We start from the raw sequence: 14,863 nt of genomic DNA, 5'->3' as shown, positions 1-14,863 counted from the left end.
CCCGTATGCCGCGACACCAAGCGTTCCTACTGATGTTGTGTATAATTTTCAAGCAAAATTACGCTCCAAAAAAGTCTTACAAAATATAATTGCAATGTATAAACAATCATTTGGAAATTGTTCATCACTTCCCCTTTAGCATTGAAATATCTTTACCAGTTTTCGTAATAAAAACTTCATTGAAAATGTATACATATGTTTTCCAGAGTTAATTACTTACCTTCCAAACGAAATGAAAATTCTGATATTACGCAAGACTACCATGCTTGGTCCAAAATACCTCATAATTATTAAAATGGCATCTTCATGGATTAACTATATTATGTCAACGTGTCCATTGGGTACTAAAACAGCCACAAAACATTCACCAATAACATTTTAATGGGTTTTTTAAAATTTTATTGATAATATTTGTGAACAGGTTATTATATTTAGCAACATAAAATGCTGTAAAGAATATATGATACGTGAATATTTAGATATGAGATGTGGATTAGAACTGTATTTTGCTAACAAGTATTTGATTGAAAAATAAGTAGAACTAATCGATGGAATCGTTTTTTTTTCTTCTCCAATTTGGTATTTATTTTACAGAACAAACACAAAAGTGAATAAAAAAAACAAAGGAAGATGAAATTGAGATGATAAATCAATTGAACCCCTCCTCAACCCTGTGTCTCTGCTACTGCCCAACCACCATGAGACACGCACAGGCACACACGCACACAGACAGACGAAAGACCAAAGAACAAAAGAAGAAGAAGATATGCCAAGAAATTGCTTCAAGTGATCCGATAATAAGACTCTAAGCTTATAGATCTAAGGGAGAAAGCAGAAAGGAAGATATGGATGAACTGGAGACGCGGCAACAGCAACAGCAGCAGCAACATTAGGAGCAGCAACTACAAGAAAAACTACAAGAACACAAAACATACACGACGCATTCCCCCATCCCCCAACCAGAGATATATATATATACATATATATGCATTAGCCACTGTATATATACTACGATTATATACCTAAGTAAATAGAGAACTTTGATTCGATTGTAAATACCGCAGCAGCAGCAATATAACCGACAACGCAAACAGATCCAAAAAGCATGCTAGCTTACAGTAGTAACCCATCCCAATAACCCCAGATCTTTAAGGCACTAAGAACTCCCCCTGTCCCACCCCCCTCTCTCTATAGAGCAGCCTTTAAGATGCTTCCTTCAGTGCGTGTTTTGTTTCGTCGTTTCCTCCACACACACACACACTAAGCGCAGGGGCTAACGATTAACCCAGGAGAACAGCAAACCAACAAACAAACCAAAAAAAAAAAAGGAAACATAATTCAATTTTTTTTTTTATTTGTCTATTTATAAGTAAACTAATGCCAGGAGGAAAGAAAGAAGAGACCCCCTACACCACACAAACAAAATATATAAAATATTGAAATGAAATGTTAGCAGCAACTGGAGATATTGCAACGAATTTAAAATGTTGCCAAACTAAACTAAAAATAAAAAAAACTAAACGAGGATCAAGAGCGGGACGACGGAAACCAAGAATTAAATAAATAAATCACTCTACTAAAACTATAAAATTACGTATAAATATATAGTATATATATAAAAAATTTTAAAGACAAAATTATATACTATACACAGAATTTTTTTGTTGTTTTTTTTTTTATAATTTAGCACACTTCATAGTTTTAACATAGAATTGTACATATAAAAAGAGGCGATAAAAAACAATGATGATAATATATATACCTACATATATATATACATATATATATATATATAGGACGCGTGTGAATGATTTTGAATGTGTAGACCATAAACGGAATAAAGAAAACCCATATAAAAAAAACAACAACCAAAAAGAAACAAAATCATGAAAAGCGCAAAAAAATGCAATAATAATTTTAAAGTAAGAAACGTAAACCAAACCCCAAGAAGAACATACAAAAAAAAAAAAACCAAAAGAAAACAAAATAAATTTAAAAATAGTTTTGTATCGAAACAAAAAAATAAACAAAAATTTGCCGACAAATTAGTTCATAAAGAAGAAAAACCAAAAAGAAATCTTACAATTTTTTTTCAAAGAAACCAAAAAAAAAAGCGCATAATAATAATTATAAAAAATTATAATACATACCATTGATAACGGAAAAGCCCCAAGCTCATAACTACATTTAAATTTAATTTTAGTAGTTTCTAGACACAAGAAAAATACTGTAGCAAGAAAATCAATTGATTGAGAGGCGCTCGAGTGCTGGCGGGAGATATATAAGTAAATAAAATAAAAATGCAGCAAGACAAGCAACAAAAATTACGAAAAAAAAAACCCACCACCTAAAAGAATTCTCATTTTGTGAAAGGAGTCACAAATTTGCGGCTATTAGCTTGTCTGGCGTTATTGGCTTTTGGGGCAAATGGAATTCGAATTTGTGACAATTTAAATATTATTGGTACTTGGGGAGCAACATGGAATGATCAGGCGCGTTTGCTTATGCTGTTGTTTGCAATCCAACACATTGCACCATGCCCGTTGGCTGGTCACGTTTCGCAAAATCTTTTTGTTTGTGCATGATTAATTCCAAATCATTCAAAAAATGCATCCATCCTCTTTTAGAAATGATCTTCCCTTTATATGAGAAGTTATATCTCAGTACAGTGAACCAGCAAACAAACGGTCAACAATTGAATATTGTCTCGTGCATGCTGGACGCTGAAAGTGGAGACCCGTAATAATTCTCACCAGGGAGAACATATACCTATGGGGTCTACAGTATTCTGAACTTGAATATCCTTCGCCTCTTCCGCAAATTAAAATAATAATACTTGACGGGTTCATGTTCTACAACCTCTTGGAACATCGATCTATTGTGTACCCCCTTCTAGGCTCGTTCGTTTGGAAAGGTTCTGTTGGGGTATGTGGTATGTTCAGCCCGTAGAAGGGAGGTCGTCTTCTTAAGGTCCGTTGCCTTTTATTTTGTTTTACTAAAATTAAATTGTGTGTATATTGATTGCTAATTAGTTCCAGAGAACAATACACTACACTTAGCATAGAATAGACGAATAGTATAGATGCGGGTATAGGACTAGACCACCTTGTAGCGTCCCTTGTTGAATACGTGATGCGACGAACTTAGTTTGAGCAGCTCCTCCTTGATGAGGCGTGTGATCTCGCGCTTGGCCTTCTGGACGGCCAACTCGCTGCAACTCTCGATGGCCAGATAGAGCTTGCGCTCGCCTTCGGGCGGTGGCTTGCCCTGGGGCACATAGGTGCCACGCACCGTTAGGCCCGCCTCCGAGTATTCGGAGATTTGGGCGAGAGCCTCCTTTGAGGTAACCTTCCAGCGTGCCTGCTGGGGAAAGTCATTGATCTCGAGCTCCTCCTCGTATTTGGTAAACGAATTGCTATTGGCTATCAGTGTGCCAATGGCCTCCTCATCCTCCTTCGGCTGATAGTTGAGCTTGTTGTTCAGCTTGGCGGCCATCTGCTCGGCCACCGTTCGGGCCGTCAGCACAGATCCCGCTGCGGGGTGACCCTTCAGTATAGGCTCCACTGACGACACCTGGCTGCCCTTTGTGTCCAGGTTCTTGCTGCTGTTGATCTTTGATGCCAGACGCTTGGCCAATTCCAATTTGTCGGAGCTCATAACAATGCCGGGCGTTGCCTGTTGTCCAGCCGCTGTGGGCGCTGAAGCGGAGGTCATGGCCAGATTGGCTGCCGTAGCCGCTGCTGCCGCTTGGGCTGCCGCCGTGGCCAGTGCCACATTGCCACCGGCAGCAGCGGCGGCAGCAGCAGCCGCAGCAGCAGCTGCAGTGGCGGCCGTAATCGAAGTGTCTTTGACGGTGCGCTTGGCGGCAAAGATCTGTTCGATCTGCTGGTCAATGTCCTGCTCGATGTCCTCGTCGTCGTCCGAATCGGCCAAACCCAAGGCGGCCTTTTGCAGCTTCTTGCTCTCCTTGACCGCATTAAACTCCTGCTCGTCGAACTTGAAGCCCTTGCCGCTGAAGCCGCCGCCAGTGTGCACCTTCTTGCCCTCGGCCTCCTGGGCAGCCTTGTATTCTGTCCAGAGGGTCTGCAGCTCGGCAGGCACCAGGACACCAGATAGATCTAGCGCCCGTATAATGTCGCCAGCATAGCGCGACTGTTCAGGTGTGATGAACGTGTAGGCACTACCCTTTTTACCCGCACGACCAGTCCGACCACATCTGCAATCGAATTGAATAATGAATGGGAGGAGAGATGGGAATAGGAGGATCCGGAATAGTTACCTGTGGACATAGTCCTCGTAGTGATTGGGCACATCGTAGTTGACCACCAGGATAAGATCCTTGACATCGAGGCCGCGTGCCGCCACCGAGGTGGCAATCAGGAGACGCACCTTGCCCGACTTAAAGTCAATGATGGTGGAGTCACGATCAAACTGATCGATTCCCCCATGGAGACTCATGCAGGGATACGAGGCCTTCATGAGATCCCGCAGCAGAATGTCGGCATTCTCCTGCTTGTCCGCAAAGACAATGATGCTTCCCGCCTCCTGGTAGATGCCCAACAGTTCCAGCAGCTTGAAGAACTTCGACTCATCGTTGAGTATGACCACATGCTGTTCAACATCCTTGCACACAACCGATCGCCCGCCAACAATTACCTCGATGGGCTTCTTTAGAATGCGACGCGCCAGGGCCTCCATTTGCCGTGGGAACGTGGCACTGAACATCACCGTCTGGCGATCTGGGCGCACATTGTCAATGATCCGCATCACCTGAGGCTCGAAGCCCATGTCGAACATGCGATCGGCCTCGTCCAGCACCACGTAAGTGACGCGACGCAGATTGGTCACCCGGCCAGAGTTTGCGGCCAGCATATCGATCATACGTCCTGGTGTGCACACAATTATCTCAGAGCCACGCTTCAGTTCGGCGATCTGTTCGGATATGCCAGTGCCGCCGTACACGCAGACTGGCCGCAGGCCCAGACTCTTGCTGAAGCGCCTGATGTCCTTGCCGATCTGCATGCAGAGCTCGCGGGTCGGTGCCATTATGATGGCGATGGCACCATCGCCCTCTTCAAGATGCGGCTGGTCCAGGATATGCCTAAACATTGGTAAAATGAATGCCAACGTTTTGCCACTGCCAGTTTTAGCAATACCTATCAGATCCCGTCCGGACATGATGGCCGGTATGGCCTGGCACTGGATGGGCGTGGGCTTTTCGAAGCCCAGCTTCCGCAGCGCATCCATCTCTTTCTTGCTGACGCCGCACTGTGCCCATGTCTATGGATAAAACACACACGGATAAATTGGATTGATCGTTCATGGATAGAGGGGGAAATGCTGTTGCGGGACTCACCTTAATGGGCTTGGGACAGCCTTTGCCTTTCACTTGAACACCCTCCAGCTCGGTGCGATACTTCTCCACATCCGATGGGGTCATGCGCCCCAGCTCGGGCACCTCCACGTAAAAGTTCTTCCGGAATGGGGCATAGCTGACCGATGAGTGATCGATTTTGGCCAGCTCCTTGCGATGCTTCATTGCCAGATTGACGGCCGTGTCGCGTATGTCCTCCAGCTCATCCTCGCTCGAGTACTCCAGGCTGTCCATATTCTGTTCAATCAGTTCGCCCTTTTTCGACTCCGTTGACTTCTTTTTGGCGACGCCCGTGAGTATGACAACGCCCTGGGTTTGGCTGGGCGGCTCCACAAAGTTATTGACGCGTCGCATCTCCTTGTTGACCTCCTGCATGTAGGCATCCAATGGATCAATCTCCTCTTCCGGCTGCTTCTTGGGCTCTTCCTGTTTCGCTTCGGCTGGTTCCTGCTTGACGACTGCTGCTGCTGCTGCCTCTGGCACCGCCACTGCCACTGTCACTGCCGTTGCCGTTGCTGTTGCTGGTGTTGGTAGTTCTGGTGGTTCTACTGGCGGTAGTGGAGGCGTATTCTCCTCAGGCTCTATTTTGGGTTCAATTGGTTTGCTTGCCTCCGACTCTTTCTTGATCTTTGCCTTGGACTCTCCGCCGGACATCTCCTTCTTATCGACTTTTGTCGATTTGGAAGACTGGCTCGGAGACAGACCCATGCCAAGCTTCACACCAAAGGTCTTGCTAAAGGTGGGACGCTTCATGGGCGAGAATTTCGCTTCGACCACATCATCGTCGAAACGCTTGCGAATGCTGTGAAACTTGGATGGGGGCGAGTCGGGCTCCTCTGCGTCTTTCTTGGCGCCACTCTCCATTGGCGGTGCGTGATTGCTGTCGTCCTCCTCGGACTCGTCCTCTAGGCTCCACTTTTTGGCCGTTTTTACAACGGCTGGTGCGGACGCCTTGTTCTCACGTTTCCGTTCCGCCCGCCAACGCTCGATGCGCTCGCGACGCTTGATCATCTCCTGCTCCAGGCGGCGCTGCTGCTCCTCCTTGTCGATTTCCTCCACTTCCGCATCGGATGAGCTGGACGAGGACAGGCGTATGACTAGGGGGGCAACAGTAACCGGATGTCGTCGTTCCGTCTCACGATCCCGGTGACGTTCGCGGTCCCGCTCCCGGTCTCGATCCTTCTCTCGATCACGTTCCTTTTCCTTGTCGCGCTCCCGATCCTTCTCCCTCTCCCTCTGACGGTCGCGATCTCTGTCCCGTTCCTTGTCCTGGCGCCTGTAAAGATGTGGAAGACCGTTTAAGCACAGCTTATCAAACCAGTTTCAGCCATCATCCACTTACTTATCCTTTTCATATTCCTTCGACCAAGATCGCCGCCGGCGCTTGTCATCACGCCGCCCGCGATCATTGTCCTTGTCCCTGTTGGACTGCTCTTTGCCCCGCTTGCGATCATCGCGGCTGCCGCGCGAACTGCCGCCGGCACTGTTGCCGCCTCCATTACGAGATTTGCTCATCTCATAGTCCCCCCGACCTCCACGGCTCTCATGTGTATGATTATCCCGACTGCGGCCTTCATGCTTGCTGTCGCGCTCCCGCTCGCGATCTCTGTCGCGGTCGCGTTCTCGCTCCCGGTCACGCCTGTTTTGTTTTTGTAGATGACAGGAACGTTTTATTCACAGATTGGCCACAGTTCATAAACAATAAGGAATTGCAGAAAAAATAAAGTAAAAGCCGAATACAACAAGAAAACACCCACCCGGAACTCTTCGACATTGTGGCGCGTCTTCCTGTGTGTTAGGCCACGTCTTTCGGCGCCAGTCCTCCGTTATCAGCCCTTCAGTTAAAACTCAAACGATTGAAGCACTAATCTGATAATTGCGTTATGGTTTTAATTGAATTTTTAGACGAATTTTCTCGCAAATTCCGGCATAGAGGTGTCAAACCATCGAGGGCACTATCGATAGTATCGATATTTTTTCGATGGTTTTGAGACTATCATGATAGTATCGAGCTACAGTCGTTGCGCTTTTAATATGTTTGGATTGTCTGCTATAAGATACGAAGACACATTTGTAAACAAATCATCGACAGGTGGCATCTAATTTTTACAATGGACAAGTTCCTAGAAGGTTTCAATGGTTTTTTAATAATTATTAGAGCTATCACGATAGTATCGATTGTTTTTTCAAAACATTCAACGTTGATATTTCTCGATTTTGATATTCAGTTTAATAGCCCTTTTACACTGGGCGCGTCTGCTATCGATATCGGCATAGACGCAATGAAGCAGAAAAGGCGTTTACATTGGCAAATGTGCGTCTTGAATTTTGATTTGGGTGCTTGATGACAAGGAAAGATACACAAATTTTTGAAAATCAACAGAATTAAGCAAGACGTCAGGAAAATGGACGAAAAAGAATTGATTCTCATATTTAAATATTATTTTCAGACATTTCATTGTAAAGTTTGTGGGAGTTCTTCTTCAAATTATGAAAACCACCGAAGTTCGTCTCCAGCAGTGTCTTAATGGCATCAGGGGGTCAGAAAAATTTCATATGATAATAATACAATCAGTTTCAAGTATTTTATTTAATGACTTTATGTATATTTTCACCTTTTTACACAATCATACATTTTTAGCGCCAAAATTTGATTTTTGATCTACAATTTTTGTTGTTATTAGTGGTGATAGTTGCGCTGATAGGCAGAAAATACCAAAAATGAGCAAAATCAATCGAATATACCGAATAGACGCACATGAATCAGACACTGACGCAGCTTTTGCCACCACTAGGGCCCTAGACCTAGTAAAAAACGCGTCTCGCCAAGACGCAAAGAAGCATGACGCAGCCCCAGTGTAAACGGCCTATAATATTACTATATAGATGGCCCTCTCAGCCCTAAAAAAAATAATTTTATCCAATTCCTCAATGAATTTTGTTTAGGATTGGATAGTTTTCAGAACTATTTTTCATTAAATTGTTTACATATTAAGGTTCAAACAAAAGCGGCCAAAGCATAAAACGTATATGTTGACTAAATGTGACGTCAGTGTTGCTGGTCAACCAAGTTTCTTGTATGCGTATGTACTTTTGTACACCTTATTTCTTTTAATTGATGCTAATTTTGTTGTTCCAAGCTCCATTGAAACATTATTTATGATTTTATACTAGATTGACATGTTTTTTAACTATTAATGCATATGTTTTGTTTTATATATATACATTTATCCCGGTTCTGATACCTATTATTGGTACCCGTGAGCTAAAAAATGTCGTTAATATCTTTAAAACAGAGACTGAGTAGTTTCTGCATTAATTGGAGCCTGAAATTACAAACAATATCTCAAGTCCATAATATCCATTTTCCCAAGGTATGCAGATTGTTGCTCATTCCGTGCCAAAGTTGCACAACAATGCTGCTACTTCATTTCCCCATGTTGCTGAAATTTTTCCCATACAAATCAAATGTATCATACGGGAACGCGTATGGAATGACGCAACAATGAATCTTCATTCCATTCGCGTTCCCGTTAAGAACATGTTTCTCACACCACGAAAATGAGGGGAAAGTCACCACAAAAATGCTCTCTTCACCACTGAAAAGAGAGCAAATTTTAAAAACTCACCACGAATTGAGAGCAAATTTTGAAAAATGAGATTGGCGGTCATTTTCAAATGTACATACATATATGGAAAAATAAATATTTCACTTGATTTGTTTTGTCGAGTGGGACTGGAACCTCAGAAACCGAGAAAAAAATAGCTTAGCCCCGCTCTAGCCAAATTTAAAGAGCCTTATAACGATTTAAGCGAGTTAAACGATTAAACAAAGTTTTCAGAATAAATGAACGGAGCTCTTTCAGACTTGGCTAACTTTTCTGCGTAGAGCGGGATAGCATGAGAGACATAAGGCTATCTCTCTATTTTTTCAGCTTGACCAGCTAAGCTTGACTAGATATCGGTGGTAGTTGGGACGATTTGGCGGTAGCATGCTCTTATTTTGAAAAGAGATATATTGATTTATACCTTTATACCGTAAGTATACCTTGAACTCAATTTCGACTTCAAAATATCCAGAATAATATAATATATATACAACGGTTACCCTGATGTCGACGATGAAGACATTTATGAGCAGAGGGGCACCCATTTGACGTCCGGCAAAGCCTCTTCTCGTCTCTCAGAGTCCAGTCCAATAAACTTCCAATATTTCAGTTGAAAACAACATTTAGAGAGCTCTGAGAACGCTGCCGACCACTGACCAAATGCTCATCAAGTCCCAGCCAACCCGCACACACACATCCCTGCAATAGGCTCAGCGGTCGTGATGCCTGAGGCTGAAGGCTTAAGGAATGCCTGAGAACTACTAGCTTAATACTTTTTATTAATAAATGAACAAACATCGAATTACAGAGAATTACTCTGTATCTGAATTCGGAGCATAGGCCAGACTGCTGGGCGAGGGCTCGCGTGGAACGTATGTGCTTTGAAAGCAACGTGAGAAGATGGTGCGCACCTTGGCCACGCGTTCGGGGGACTGCGGTATGCACTCATCATCATCATCGTCAGGATCGTCGGCCGGAAGCACGGGAGACTGCGTGGCTGGCACATCGTCTGTATTGAAGAAGCAAACTTCTGTGCTGTTCGGCTGTGCGGGTGCGGCTGCGGCTGGTGGTTCGGGCACAGTTGTCGGAGGAGCCAACCGTACGGCCTCTAATGCGGCATCGGCTGCTGCCAGCAGCAGTGCCTCTTCCTCAGCTTCATCTTCTATCAGAACAACAGTGTCCACCTCCGCTAGCATACGTGCCTGCTGCACGGACGGTGCTTCCGAGTCTCGAAACTCAAAAAGCGGGCTTTCCGGTGGGCTATCCTCCCGGCTATCGTGCTGTCGTCGCTTTTGCTGCACACTTGGTCCCGGAGTGCTGCTCTTGCGCTTTGAACCTGCAGTTCGCACATCATCATTTTGAACGGTCATTTCCCGCTGGCGGTAATCGTCCGAGAAGCTGACATCGTCTGGGGACAGTGTGGACATAATCAGGAGACAATCTATCTCGCCATGTTTCTTGATTTTTAACATGAAGGGACTGCCCGCTTCGTCAAACTCCAGCCACAGCGAGGCATTCAAGCACTCGGCAAAGAGCAGAAAGGCCCGAAACTCCTTGAGGCAAAACGTAATGACCGTCTCGTTGGTCACCTGATACTGGTCAAATTCGCTGGGCTTCAGTTTCAGCTGCGTTCGCATAAATTTATCATTCACCCGAGAGCCTTCGATGTAGTTCTTGGCCACCAAGCTGTCTGTGTTGGCCTCCAGGGTTAGTTCCATTTCCGTGGTATTGAAATTGTTGGAGATGTCCATGAACAGCTTGTGGTCGCCCTTTATTCTAAAAGGGGCTATCATTATTATTGACTCTTCAATGAATCTCCCTTGACGGTACAAACTTACACATTTGGTCTCTGGTCCGTGTCGATGTTTGTGTTGATGTTCTGATCATCGATTATGGAAATGGTGGCCTCTTTGGTGGTCTCTAGCTTGCAGCGCAGATTCACCCGGAGATTGTTCCCATTGTCGATTAGGTTCAGCTCGCAGTACTCGACCTGAAATGTGCATTCTGATATAATGAAAGTCTCGGTGCGAACTTTGGGTCACACAATCCGCCTCACCTCGCTCATATTGCGAAACACGGCCAGACAGCACTTCATGGATATCTTGCAATAAAAGTCCGAGCTTGGTGGCATGTCGAACACCTCGAACATGGACCTTTTGAAGAATATGCTGCCCACAGCCGACTGTGTAACGTTTATGGCCCTCATTCGTAGACCGTCCTGCTCGATCTCGATGAACATTTCCTTGCCAATCTTGGACAGCGACTGCATAGCTTTGGCCAAAACTGTGAAGAATAGGATTGAGTATGAGCAGTATGTGATGGCACAGCCATGGCTTACCGCGAGCATTGCTGCCCTCCAAAGTGTACTTCATTTTGCCATACAAAATTGCAAAAATCTTTGCTGGCGGCACGAAATGAAATAGACAAGTGTGGCCAGAGCAAATAAAAATCCAGAGGGACTAAATATGCCGCAAAATACTGGTTTTGGAATATACTGGAATATGCATACTGGTATTGAATGCAGCTCGAACGCCACATCAGTTCTAAATTTAAATTCCTTTAAAACAATTTAAGCGAGTTAAACTTGCATAAGACACGATTAAGCATGGATTTCAAAATAAATAAACTATAATGCGCTTATCGGACCTTGCTATCGTTATCGAAATTGAAGCAACAAAAGGTTGCCACCCCGATGCACACACGTGCTAAGATTCGTGTCGTCCATAAACAAATTTAAAATGCCGCCACAGAAAGAAGTTTCCACTGAAGAGATGTGTCCGGACATTGAGATCATTGTGGGCACCTACGAGGAGTACCTACTGGGCTACCAGATTGTGGAGGAGGAGGTCAAAGACGAGACCAAGGTGCTGCTGAAGCAAACGTTTGCAGACAAGTCCCATGCCGGCGCCATCAAATGCATTTCGGTGCAGGGCCCTTGGGTGGCCAGCGGTGGGAGCGACGATCGCATATTTGTCTACGACATGCGCCAGCGGAAGCTATCCCAAGTCCTGCTCTCGCACAGTGGAACCATAAACGCTCTGTCCTTCGCCCCGGACATGTCGCACCTCTTGTCGGGCAGCTCCGATGGCCAATTGAAGGCCACTCGCGTAGGTAGTTGGGCCGTTGCTGGGGACTGGAAGAAGGCGCATGCTGGCACGCCCATCACACACATTAGTTGCCATCCCAGCAGCAAATTGTGCCTCTCCCTTGGCGGTGATCGCATTCTGAATACCTGGAACTTGGTCAAAGGCCGCGTCGTCTACAGAACCAACTTAAAGAGCAAGACCACCTTGGGTGGGGCACCCGACTGTCTCTCCTGGTCTACGGATGGCGAACACTTCACACTGACTGGTCATCAGGTGCTCGAGATCTGGGACATAAAGACGGCCAATGTGGCGAGGCGGGCAAAGACCCCATCCAGGCCGATATGTGTGGCATGGCTGGGCGAAACGGAATGCCTGTCGGGTCTGGAGAATGGCAGCATCGCTTGGATATCCCTCACGGACGATAAAGAGGCTGAGGTGAGTGTTGAAATGAGTATTTTGCTTGTATTTTATTGATCTAATTTCTGTCTCTATTCCCCACATTACAGCCAAAGATACTGCCTGCACATGCGGCTCGTGTCAAGGCCGTGGCTTGTCTGAACAACACACTGGTCTCAGTGTCCAGGTGAGTAGACTGAAAGTAGCCTCATTCCCGGTGCTCTAACGATTCTTCCTTCAGTGCTGGCGAAATCAAAGTGTGGCGCTGTCAACTGGAGAAACGCGAACTAACATTCATGGCCAGCACGAGTATTGGCTGCCGTCCCACCAGCCTGGGTCTGGTCGATCTCTCGCTGATCGACAGCAGCGCTGCTCGTCCAAAACAGAGCCCTGCAGTGCCAGTCGCCACATCGAGGCCAAGTGAAGTCGAGCCGGCCGCGGAGATCGATGTACCAAAAGGTTTTGTCACCATTGAGTTTGATGACGATGCCAAGCCGCCGCCGCCGCCAACACCGAAGAAAGCAGCCAAAAAAGCACAGAACGCAGCCAAGAAGCCCAAAAAGGCGGAGATTGACTTTGACGAAAATAGCAGCGATGGGGAGAGCGAGGCTCTCACCGACAGCGATAGCGACAACGACAGCAACCCGGAGCCAATACCCAAAAAAGTTACAAAAAAGCCCAGCAAAGCAAAAGGCTTTGTGAGCATCGAGGACGATGAAGATGCCAATGCGAATACATCCGATGACACTGAGGCAACGCCACAGCCCAAGGCAAGGAAATCAAAGCAAGCCAAAAAAGGAACCAAACCTAAGGCTGAGCAGAACACTGATCAAAGCAGCAGCGGCAGTGACCGTGACAGTGCACCCAAACGCAAGCAGCCGCCCAGCCACGCCCCCGTCAAACGCAAAGTGAAAAAACAAACACGATAGAAATATTGTTTAATATTTTGTTTTAATTTCGTTTTAATTTGCTCTGTTGACAATTAAAAGTAGTGGCTTATCAAATAACACATCGTTCAGTACTGTTCTAGAAGGCGGCGATCCAACAGATTCCACTCGGGAAACTACCATATCCTGTCGCCCCAAACTAACAGGAGAATTACAAAGTGGCATAGGCATAGACATAATCATCTTCTAATTATACCCATACTCAAAAAGGTAGTAAAAGTGGATGTGTGTAACGCAGAGAAGGAAACGTTTCCGACCCCATAAAGTGTATATATTCTTGATCAGCATCAATAGCAGAGTCTATGTCTGCCTGTCTGTCTGTCCGTCTTGATGAGCGCCTAGAGCTAGAGCAACCAAATTTTTATTCCAGACTCATGTAATATCACACTGTTTGTGTATTTCAAAATTTCGGCCCGCCCCCTCCGCTCCGTCAAAGGACGGAAATCTGTGCCAGCCACAATTTTAAAGATACGATAAAACTAAAAACGCAGTATCGTAGAGAATGACCATATCTTTCAGATTGCCGAATCTGAATCAGATCGAATCATTATTATAGCCAGAAGAAAGAAATTAATTTTCAGTTGCTTCCCCCACCTCCTCCGGCGATGCTGACGCTACTTATTATCTTTCTCGCTTGCACACACTGCCCTGTGCAATGTGCGTGCGCCCTCTAGCGGATAAGATGTAGAATCTACATTGTATATGTATAATCAACATTTAAGATGTGTAATCGACATTGTAGATAACAGATGTAGCAAAAAAAAATGTGAAATATTTTAAAATTCTACATAAATCATAAGCTGACAAATTTATATACTGACTGAGTACGGGTATAAAAGTAGAGTCGCGTCCACAGAAGCGACTCTTACGTTCCTTCTCATTTCTTTTTCCAATTCATAAAAAATTTCCGTATTGTCCATTATGACTTTTTTTATATCCTCATCCAGTTTTCGTGCGGGTCACTATGCCAGTTAAATAGTTCACGTTCACCCATTTCCATCGATAGTTGCTTGTGACCTAACTTTAATTTTTCATGGAGTCATGTAACTTTTTCAATCATTTTCAGACTGAAAAATATTGCAAGCTCCACCATTTCGATGCCCTGGGGCCGCAGGTCACTTCCGCCGGGCAGCCATCTGCCAGGACCCCAGCTACGGCGAGTCCTTCCACAGGCAATCAGTGCTGCCAGTCATTAGGTAGGGGACCCAGCAGGAGGCAGCAGCCAGTTGACTTTCTCACAGTTTTTGAGAGATCTTCTGTGGCAATTAATGCGCCACCTGATCGGCCTTGGGCTTTACGCGTTACGTTTCAGCGACCCACTTATGCTCCACTTGCCAGGTCTGATCTGTATCCTGATTTGCCTGCCTACCAGTTGCGGCTCTTGGGCACGGTACTTCGAATATGTCCTCTTCAGAAGTGGCCTGCCCTCGCAGGAAATATGCAAAATGTCAT

At 45.4% G+C, this 14,863-nt stretch overlaps 3 protein-coding genes across 3 annotated transcripts; 1 reads left to right on the top strand and 2 right to left on the bottom strand.

Annotated features, from left to right (window-relative positions):
- Positions 1-2,926: 2,926 nt before the first annotated feature.
- LOC111077179 (probable ATP-dependent RNA helicase DDX46) lies at positions 2,927-7,322 on the bottom strand. Its single transcript, XM_022371340.2, has 5 exons — positions 7,132-7,322; positions 6,717-7,013; positions 5,357-6,650; positions 4,280-5,280; positions 2,927-4,216 (listed from the first exon to the last, which is right to left on the bottom strand). Exons 1-5 carry the CDS (start codon positions 7,146-7,148, stop codon positions 3,097-3,099), a joined length of 3,729 nt encoding a protein of 1,242 aa, XP_022227032.2. The 5' UTR covers positions 7,149-7,322; the 3' UTR covers positions 2,927-3,096.
- Positions 7,323-9,741: 2,419 nt separating this feature from the next.
- On the bottom strand, positions 9,742-11,416 carry LOC111077175 (cell cycle checkpoint control protein RAD9A). The gene is made up of 4 exons (XM_022371335.2): positions 11,321-11,416; positions 11,039-11,265; positions 10,821-10,972; positions 9,742-10,758 (listed from the first exon to the last, which is right to left on the bottom strand). Exons 1-4 carry the CDS (start codon positions 11,352-11,354, stop codon positions 9,795-9,797), a joined length of 1,377 nt encoding a protein of 458 aa, XP_022227027.2. The 5' UTR covers positions 11,355-11,416; the 3' UTR covers positions 9,742-9,794.
- Positions 11,417-11,650: 234 nt separating this feature from the next.
- On the top strand, positions 11,651-13,468 carry LOC111077172 (p21-activated protein kinase-interacting protein 1-like). The gene is made up of 3 exons (XM_022371332.2): positions 11,651-12,503; positions 12,575-12,651; positions 12,706-13,468. The coding sequence occupies exons 1-3, from the start codon at positions 11,721-11,723 to the stop codon at positions 13,391-13,393; spliced, it is 1,548 nt and encodes a 515-aa protein (XP_022227024.2). The 5' UTR covers positions 11,651-11,720; the 3' UTR covers positions 13,394-13,468.
- The last annotated feature ends 1,395 nt before the right edge of the window (positions 13,469-14,863 follow it).

Source organism: Drosophila obscura, unplaced genomic scaffold (genome assembly GCF_018151105.1).
Source record: "Drosophila obscura isolate BZ-5 IFL unplaced genomic scaffold, ASM1815110v1 contig_185, whole genome shotgun sequence".
Lineage (NCBI taxonomy): Eukaryota > Metazoa > Arthropoda > Insecta > Diptera > Drosophilidae > Drosophila > Drosophila obscura.
This window is presented reverse-complemented; position numbering and strand designations above follow the sequence as displayed.